The sequence below is a fragment of the Capsicum annuum genome, chromosome 10, assembly GCF_002878395.1.
Source record: "Capsicum annuum cultivar UCD-10X-F1 chromosome 10, UCD10Xv1.1, whole genome shotgun sequence".
Classification (NCBI taxonomy): Eukaryota; Viridiplantae; Streptophyta; class Magnoliopsida; order Solanales; family Solanaceae; genus Capsicum; species Capsicum annuum.
Genome location: NC_061120.1, coordinates 78,046,631 through 78,057,062, shown reverse-complemented (window position 1 = coordinate 78,057,062; position 10,432 = coordinate 78,046,631). Strand labels below are relative to the sequence as shown.

At 32.0% G+C, this 10,432-nt stretch overlaps 1 protein-coding gene across 1 annotated transcript; it reads left to right on the top strand.

Annotated features, from left to right (window-relative positions):
- The first annotated feature begins 728 nt into the window (after positions 1-728).
- Positions 729-3,462, top strand: LOC107844807 (actin-depolymerizing factor 10-like). The gene is made up of 3 exons (XM_016689151.2): positions 729-896; positions 1,771-2,036; positions 2,907-3,462. The coding sequence occupies exons 1-3, from the start codon at positions 894-896 to the stop codon at positions 3,055-3,057; spliced, it is 420 nt and encodes a 139-aa protein (XP_016544637.1). The 5' UTR covers positions 729-893; the 3' UTR covers positions 3,058-3,462.
- Positions 3,463-10,432: the final 6,970 nt, after the last annotated feature.

The following is a 10,432-nucleotide window of genomic DNA, read 5'->3' as shown; positions in this document are numbered from 1 at the left end:
GTCCCACGAACTATTTGTCAATATGAATTGTGTGTTTTTTTTTCTTATATGATGCTAGCTTGGGTCTAGTCTATCATGTGCAAATTGGGAGATACTGGATATTAATTTAGTCATGGATCGTTAATGTGGACCGACCCGACCCGACCCAATAAAAGAGATAAGAACAAAGAAGAAGTTGCATGGTGGTTGCCTTTCGTGTTTCTTCTAAAGAGAAGTTTCAACTTCTATACATGATCGGCTCCATACATAGTAAATTTATAGGTCTAGGGTAAACACTCAATACGAAAAATATTTCTCAAAATGTTTTATAATAGGTTGAGTTTCCATAAATGTACCGTTATAAGAATTGTAGAAAAATGTGTGTATTTTCATGCTTACTAGCTATAACTTTGTTGAATAATTTGCAAATTTTAAGGCTAGACTAGTGGTGCATGTGTTAGATGACTAAAGTGAATCACATTGCACTCTTTGCACTTTGACTTTTTATTAAATTATAAATTCATCAATAGTGGTGGATCGTGTGAAAAACTCTCACCGATATCACTAAATTGAATTTTAAATTATTTTTTATTTACATTGAGTGGCCTTAATGTGCCCAAATAGTAATCCACAATAAAAGGAAAAATAACGAATAACCATAATATGTGGTGACAATACTAACAATATTGATATAGGAAAATGGTCGTTGTATAATAAGTATGAAATTATGGGCCATGTCAATTTTGTCCAAAAACAGTCCTAAAGAACCTCTGTACTGAACATTTGTTCTGTTTTCTACCCAAAATTAAGGATCTCTTTCTTTCTACCCTTTCCTTCTCTCTCTTTTTTGCCCAAAAAAAACCTGCTTCCTTTTCATTCCTTTTAGAAAATACCATTTTTTGCCAGATATTCAAATGGTATGTTCTATGTTCTTTATTCCTTTCCCTTCACAAGATTATATGTATCTGTTTGTTATGTCCATGTCGTAACGAAAATCGTAGAGGGGGTCTCGGTATTTCTGATTTTACATAGTCAGACCTTTTTTTTATTATTATGGTTCATAAATTGTAATGTGGTGCATTCTGTTATGAGTAATGTATAAGTGCGACAACATTAATGAAAGGCGATAAATATCATACGACACTACTAAGGAATGAAATCCATTGTATAATTCCTAAAGGGGACAGAAAATTAATTTTTCACCTTCATATTACATAATTTCAAGAAGTTTATGTCCCAAAAATTCCCCTTACCAATGCTGAGGTCCGAGCTATATTGTTTGAAGAGAGATCAATTGAATCCTATTTGTTCGTAAATTAAGATTAGGCAGATAAGCTGAAAATAAAATTTAGCATATATTGTTAATTCCGTTTGATGGAGCCTTGACGCAGTGATAAAATTATCTTTGTGTGACCTATAGGTTACGAACATTATACCCCTTTAGGGTGTGGTCCTTCTCCAAATCCTACGTAAACGTGAAATGCTTCACCCCTTGGCTTCCCCTTTTTGTTAAATCCCCTTGACATAAGGGAGTCTTTTAGTGTAGTAGCAAAGTGGCTCAAAATTTGTTTTAGGTGTTAGGTTCAAATCACAAGTGTGACATCCTCTTATTTTCCTTACTTTTCTTATCGAGAATTTCTAGTTCTGCCACTACCTAACATTGTTAAGAAATAACACTGTCCACGACAAGATTTGTTTATTATCTATGTTTTCTAGTTCTTCCTTCTTAATAATTGTATGTTCCTTTTGTATGTATGTCTTCGATTTCTTTTGGGTGGCTATTTTGCATAGGCCAATTCGGCATCAGGGATAGCAGTGAGCGATGACTGCAAGCAGAGGTTCTTGGAGTTGAAAGCAAAAAGGAACCACAGGTACCTAGTTTTCAAGATTGATGAATCAGTGCAGCAAGTTGTGGTTGAGAAAGTTGGTGCACAGGCAGAGACACATGATGATTTTGCTAACAGCATGCCTCCCAGTGAGTGCCGTTATGCTGTTTTTGACTATGACTGGACTACTAATGAAAATGTCCAGAAAAGCAGGATCTTCTTTGTTGCTTGGTAACCCCCTAATATACCTTTCACTACCTTCTTCTTCTACAATTTGAAGTTTGTTGCTCGGTTTCTTCAAATTTATTGTCTGATGTGTCAGATTCTTCAAAGATTTTTCATTTTTAAGGATCTAATATGAGTGCAACGACATTTTAAAAGGAATCGAACAACATAACTAGCAATATCTCCTTGTTCTGATTACTTCTTGTATTGTGAATCTCCAAACTTGTCAAAGAACACATAGTTTTGATATTGAGCAAAGCAAAATTTTGATGAGATTGTAATTTTTTGAATGGTCATTCAACTTTTGCTTTATTTCTGTGAAGTCATAAAATTAATTTCTTTTGACAGAAAAATAACTCAATTTTGCCTATATATTTTAGAAAATGCTAAATATAGTCGCAGAAAGCACATCTAGGCTGCCACATCACACATGTACAAAATTGTTATGCAGTAATATACCAACTATTGTCATATCAACAACTCAACTTACAATATCCACGTGGCATCAGTTAAAAAAACAAAAGCTCAGGATTTCAGACCGTATGTGATACCCGGTGTCTTATCTCTCAAATAAGTGAAGAAAACGTTGTTTTCTATTTTATTTTTTATAAGTGGTGCCACGTGGATATTACTTAAGGAGAGTTTCTAAACTGGCATCCTAGCTACTTGTGTCGTGGAATTGATTTAGCATTTTCGAAATCTGAGTTGTTTTTTTTAATTAACATTACTTTTACGACTTTAATGCAATAAATATAAAATTTGAATGATCACCCATAAAATTAATTCCAATATACTCACATTTTAATATCTAACAAAGACATAGCTTAAAAAGCTCACAATTATATGTCTGATTTTGCAATATTGGAATATATATAGGTCACCAGAGACAGCAAGGGTGAGAAGTAAGATGTTATATGCAAGCTCAAAAGACAGATTCAGGAGAGAATTAGATGGTGTCCAAGTTGAGCTGCAAGCTACAGATCCAAGTGAGATGAGTTTGGATACCTTCATTGGAAGAATCCATTGATCTCTAATCTCTCTTAATTTGTCATACCTTGTGGGCCTCTATTCATTATTATATTAAGGACTTTTATCACATTTGGTCAATCGGCCAAAATTAATTATAGTCGTCCATCAATATACAAAAAATATGTATAAAATATATATATATTTTGTATATTACAATTAATATACAGAAAATATATATGTTTGGCTATTATTTTGGTGAGCGCCTACACAGTATAAAAGTTCCTATCTAATTTGCCTTGGACCTTTCTTTGTTACTACTGGTTTTTAAGGAAGTATGTTATCATTTCTTTTACAATGTTTTTGAGTCTTGTCTTTTGAAACTTTTGGTTTGTAAACTATTAACATGGTCATGTGACAATGTGATGGAATCATTTATAATATGTATTCAGTTGAATTTTGTTCCTCTTTAGCTTCTTTCCTTATATTTTTGCTTTTGGTTTTAACAAACTAAATTTGCAATGAAAAGAAGCAGCAAACAGGATTTTCTTGGTCTATAAAATTTTAAGATTGGCTAAGCTAATGATTCCATGTTTCAAGCTAACCTGTTTTAATGGAGTTAATTCCTCATACCGTACTCAACTTAGAAAAATATCCTACTAAAGTCACTTATCTTTTTTTTGTTCCAACAATGTCATTCAACTTTGTACATTTTCCTTACAAATTAACAATTGCTAAAATAGTCCTTATTCTTTATAAGAAAAATAAGCAAATAGTCCCTTAAGTTAAACCGCCAATTTAAATAGTCTTTATTCTTTTATTTGAACTATTAATAGGTCTCCAACTATATTTCACATTTTTACTTCATTACATACGCCCTCTATCCCTTTTTAGTTGGGCACATTTCATTTTATACGGTGATTAAAAAATTATAAATTGAATGAAATTTTTATTATTTTACCCTTTAGCAATATTAATGATATGAGCATAGAAATAAATATTGAAATTGAAAATTTTCACATTTTAATGTATACTATGAATTGTAGGGGTATCATGAAAAAATTAATTAATTCTATTTCGATTTAGTAAGCGATCAACTAATATGAGTAATTTATTTTTAGTAAGACGACCAACTAAAATGGGACGGAGGAAGTAATTAAATTTAAAAAGACATATCACAATATTTAGAAGCAAAAAAAAGTAAAAATTGAAAGATGTATTTAATTTTTAAAGTCAAGTTGAAGAGGTAATATAGTTTTTTCTCAAATAATTTTACAAGACTGGCAAAAATAATATTTAAAAACTTTAACATTTTTAAATTAATTACGCAATGATTATACAATCTTTTTCTAATTTTATTTGATGTGGATTGATTTATGATATTATCATAATATCCTTCATCAATATTTTAATTTATTATAGAAATTCTTTAAAATATTTATATATAATTGTTTTTCTACTAGCTAGAGAGTAGGGAGGTTGAAGGAATTTATCGTCTTCTAGATGAATTATGAATTTTCTAACAATTATTTTTAAAAGAAACTAACAACTAAATTTGAAATATTTTATCAAAAAATAAAGATTAATCATAAAATAAATAAATATAAAACATTATTTATTGTTGAACTCCTAAGTTTTCAAATAAATAGAGTGAATATAAGCTTTTTTAATAATATCAATCACATTTTTTGGCGGACTACATTATTTTAATATTGCAAACAGAAGTTGAATTAAAATTATACACACTATTTTTTATAGTTAAAAAGTTATTATTATTATATCATATTGTTAAATAATATGGATCATTTCAATTCAAAACTTAATTTATGAGATTATTTTAATTATTTTTCTTTTAAAGAATAAGGATTATTTTAGCAATTATTAATTTGTAAGGAAAATCTATAAAATTGAATGATATTATTGTAAAAAAAAAAAAGATAAATAAATTTAGTGAGATACTTTCCTAAGTTGAATGACAATATGAGAAATTGACTCATTTTAATGTTTTGTTGAGGCTGATGAGAAAAGAAGATCAAAAGCCATAATGTAGTTATTTACCGGAAAACATATGTAACCAGATAAATGTGAAATCTTGGCTTAGCTTAACTTACACTATCGCTTCATAAGAAGACGCTTTGATTTCCATTTTTTTTTCTATTTTTCATTCTTTTATTTTGTTTTCCTCTCTTATTTTGTCTTTCTATGTTTTGCTGTTATTGTACGGAATTCTACGTTGTTTGGTCTTGAGCCGAGGGTCCATTGGAAACAGTTTCTCTACCGTATCTTTGAGGTAGTGGTATGGATTGCATACATTCTATTCTTCCTTGACCCCACTATGTGGGAATATACTGGGTACGTTGTTGTTGTTTTACGGTTTTTGTTTTGGGTCTTATGGATCCTTGTATAATTATTTTTAGATCGAATAAAACAAACTCATACAAGCTATTTCATTTTAGGCTTAAGTCATCGATAGATCCTTAAACTTGTTTTGAAATTTCACTTGAACCCCTCAACTCAGACTTGTAGCTATTGAATACTTCTACCCCTAGAAATTTAACCATCTAAGCATTTTTTTACAATCAACTACAAATCTAAAATGTGAATATTACATTCACGATGACATGGCAATTTAACGAATTAAATAGTGACATATGTCATGTTCAATTCAAAAGTTATTTTAAAATATATTAAAATAAGAAAAAGAATAAGAAAACTATTTTAAAATGTATATAAAAAAAAGCTATAAGATACCGCCACTCCAACCCCCCAACCCGAACCCCCACGAAACCATGTCTTCTTCATTTCCTTCCATCCCGGGGTTAAAAAGGTTGGTTTCCATTCCCTTATCTTCATTTTTAACTATCTCCAAGTAAACATTGTCAATGATACTCATCTTCTTCCCAATTTTTATTTTCAAACTTAAATCTCCTCTATTTTTTCTAACTTTTCTCTTCTTTTTGGATTTGTTTCATTCTTACTTTTGAATTTGATTTATGCTCATGTTAGATTAGATAGAAGAATTCAAAGAAAATAACTCCAGATTCATCTTAATCTTACCGAAAAATATGATGCTTCACCGAAATAATTTTTTTCATATCTAATTTGGAAAAGAAAAAAATATGTAGAGAGATGACAATGGTGAATCATTTTGAAATCGACGATAGAGAGAAATCAAGAGGAGTAGATTAATTCTATTAAATTCTCCGATTGTTTCAATAAACTTAGCGGGTATATATTTGATTATTGATGTTTGGTCAGAAATGAAGGAAATTAACGAAAGTTCGAACTCTGGAAAACTTTTTTTTACAGATTCAAAAATATTTGTCATTTATTAGCCTAAAAGTAAAATGAAACAACAGAGCAAAGAGCTAAATGTGAGGAACACTTTCCTCGTCAAATCAGCACTTTGTGCTTAATAGTACACGTTTTGAATAAATTAAGTGCCTAATAGGTACTAGTCTGAGTTGAAGGGTCCAAGTGAAATCTCGAAACAAGTTTAAGGGTCTATCAATGACTTAAGCCTTCATTTTATATACATACATAAAACAAACCCATACAACCTCTTTCATTTTATATACATACATACATACGTACGTACATACGTACACACATACATACATATAAAATAGACCCATACAACCTCTTTCATTTTACATACATACATACATATAAAATAGACCCATACAACCTCTTTCATTTTACATAAATACATACATACATATATACATACATACATACATACATGCATACATATATTTGTTGTAAGAATTCAAATAGGTAGTTCTCAAGATGTCACTTGTCTTAATTTTAGGCTAGCCTATCTATATATATAATAAAGGAGGATAGGCTAGCCTAAAATTAAGACAAGTATCATCTTGAGAACTACAATTTGAATTCTTACAACAAAAAATTATCATTTCATAATTAAAAGCTATTTTGTTGATTATCTAAATATTTAATATTATTTCATACTTCATATCTATATATTTATATATAATAAAGGAGGATAGTATCCTAAAATTCAGAAAAGTGGCATCTTGAAAACCACCTATTTGAATTTTTACAACAAAAAACTATCATTCATAACAAAAAGCTATTTTGTTGATTATGTAAATATTGAATATTATTTCATACTTTATATTGTGGTAAAAAGCAATTGAAATTGATTTTTATTGGGTGAAAACTATTATGATTGTTCAATTGTTTCATATTAAGATTACTAATTAATTATTTCTTATTGCTTTGTGTTCTATTTATTATTTATTTATTTAATATTATTTCATACTTCATATCTATATATGTAATAAAGAAGGATAGTCTAGCCTAAAATTATAGCGATCTGAAAATATGATGAAATACGTAAAATTTGTGATTTTGTGTGATTTGACTGTTTTACCTCTCCCTGTAGTTGCATTGTGGTATGTCTGGAGTATGGGGTGATTGGCATAGTTTTCGATGCATTTTAGTGCCTTTTGTGCGATATTGTGATTTTGGTGGCTTCGAGAGCCTTATTTTAGACTTGTGTATATATTTTTTGATCCGTACGATCGATGGCTGAACGGACTGCACCAGCAGCTCCGGAACATCAATTTTGAAATAGGTAGTTGTCACGACCCAAACCAAGTCCTGGTCATGACGGATATCTCAAGTCAACCGAAGACTGGAGACCACTCTCTTATGCCTAGCCAAACAGAACATTTACACTAATAATGACTGAATTCCACACATATAATAAAGATAGTAAGGATAAACTCAAGACATGAATAATATGTCCAAACCATCAACCAATACTAACAACCAACAACTAAGTCCACAGTCATCTACTAAGCCTCTAACAAAGCCAAATACCAAGAAATGTCGGTACATGTCCCCAATAGTAGCCAAAAATAAGTCTGAAACAAAGTATAAGACATAGGGAACAAGAACCATGAAATGAAGCCTTCCAAAGTATGGAATCTCACTACTTCTATGTCAACTCACGAACTAACCATGAGCACTTGATCACTGCGTAAGAAAAATAGAAAAACTTCTGGCACTTACATTGTGTGGGGATACAACGTCCAGAGATAGTTAGCGGTTGGAGCACTACCATGTAACTCAAGAATAGGGGATAAAATAATGTCATGGGTAACAACTCAAAACTAGTCCAAAATCCAATACATATAATCATATGCAAATATATGAATACATACTATCAGTTGCCAGGGTTGGGAACAAGTCTTAACATGAACTTTCAAAACCTTAGCCTGGATTATGTAGCATAACTATCATGATAAAGGCACCCACGGGATATATGGGCCGAACTCTCCCCCAGTTGGAGAGGCCCCAGTCCATGTAGCCGCATGAACCCAAGGATAATCAAATGTCATAGGCCTTATAGGGGACTCGAACCTCTCGGCATAAATCTAAGTGACTTAAGCACCAATTTATATAACGTGAGGACTCTAACCTCCCAATTATATAATATTAGAGGGACTCGAACCTCCCAGTCATTTAGACCCCCGCATCGGCTAGCTCAGTTCCTGGTGTTGGTTCTTCGGCACCTCCACTTTCAAGTCCTGGCTACACAACCCTCTTTAAAGCCATATTAAAATATTTAATGCACATTCCTAGTTTTTTGAACCAATTAAGAATTAAGGCATCCCATTGGTATCATCACACCAACCCAACTTGCAAGCTCATAATCATGCCGCAATTCATTAACCATCACACAGGGAAATTTATAACCCATTAGGTTCAATTGAACATTCACACGGGGAATCCAAATACCCCAAGGTTCAATAAAACCGTACCATGATTCATTAACCTTTTATGCCAATGCATCAGTTTAAGAGAGCAAGTCAAATAAAGTAATAAAGCCATTTATTATCAATTTCACCATTAGGTTGAGGGAAAACAATTTCCAAAGCCACAAGTCAAGGAAAAACCATTAAATTTGGGTAAAATATAACCCCTTTATTCATCAACCAAACCCATGCACCCCACAAGTTTCAAAGCCATTAATAATCTTGAATAATGCATAAGGAATAATGGGAAATCAATTATATGATTAATCATGTCAAAATCCCTCAACCACATCAAAAACTTGATTAAATCCACAACATTAACTATGTACATTCATGCATTTAACAAAAACAGGTTAAGGGTAGAGTCACATGCCTGAAATATCCAAGATTATAGAGAGAATTTAACCCTTAAAGCTCTACTTGACCCACTTCTTGGAAACCTTAAGTATGGTTGTTTAAGAGACTTTAGAGAGAAGAAAGAATATTTGGACTGTATTATAGATGAAAATAGGGTCTCAAGTATGTTTATAAGTCATGGGTTATTATTAGGATAAGAGGAAAATGTCTAAAATATCCTCATTAAAAGGCTGAAAAATAAGCTTCAGTTATTACGCGTGAGCTTATGACTCATACGGTCACCCTACTACTTATTTCCCTCAGTCTACTACTGTACAGTGTCCAGGACATCTAATACTAGTTTGGTTACGGAGGTACCTTACGACTCATAATGGGTCCATACGACTCGTTACATCCTAGTTGTACTCGAGGCAAAATACTTTGGGCATATATCACATTGGTTTCCTTAAGGAAAGGACTATACGAGTCATTTAGAGTTCTTACGACTCGTAACATGGTAGTCGTAGTAACATAAAAAAACTTAGGTTAATACACTGGTTATACCACGAGTGGACATAACGAATCATCACAAGTCTTTACGACTCGGGGCCTCAAATCGTAGTCAGGACAACAACTCAGGCACCATTCACTAAACACCTTACGACTAGGTCATATGACCCGTCAAGACACCCTACGACTCGTAGGATGAGTCATAGTCAGGAAAGTAAGGATAAAATTTCAAAAAATTTCAAGGACCAAAAATATGGGGTATTGCAGTAGTCCTTTGGTTCGGGTCCTGATGCACCCGAGCTCATTTTGACCTATTGGTCAAAAATTGAAAAATTGAAAATATGAGTGTGGAACCTGCATTTGGTTGAAATGACCCCGAATAGAAAATCCGACTTCACCAACGCGTTTGAAATGTCAATTTTAGGGTGGTAACATATTTATTCGGATTTTATGGCTTTTAAATCTCATTTCAACCCTCAATTTAGAAAATTGTGATTTTGGATTTTAGGGGTCAACTAATTGAAAATGACATTTTTTTTTGAAAAATCTGATATCGCCATTGAGTTTGGAGCATCGATTTTAGTGTGGTTACATAGTTCATTTCCATATATCATACTCCAAACGAATCTCGAATAACCCATCAAAGTCTGGTGACACGACTCGACCAAGGCCTAGTCATGTCGGGTACCTTAAGTCTAATCGAGATCGGAGACCACCCCCAATACCCAACCATAATTGCCTTGAAGCCTATGTTGGATGAATTTTGAACATTTAACAAGATAGATCAATTATAATTGAAAGACA

Bases quoted from the DNA above. Each gene is read 5' to 3' on its own strand.
- LOC107844807 (XM_016689151.2), top strand. The intron at 2,037-2,906 runs GTAACCCCCTAA...GAATATATATAG, and splicing joins AGGATCTTCTTTGTTGCTTG to GTCACCAGAGACAGCAAGGG.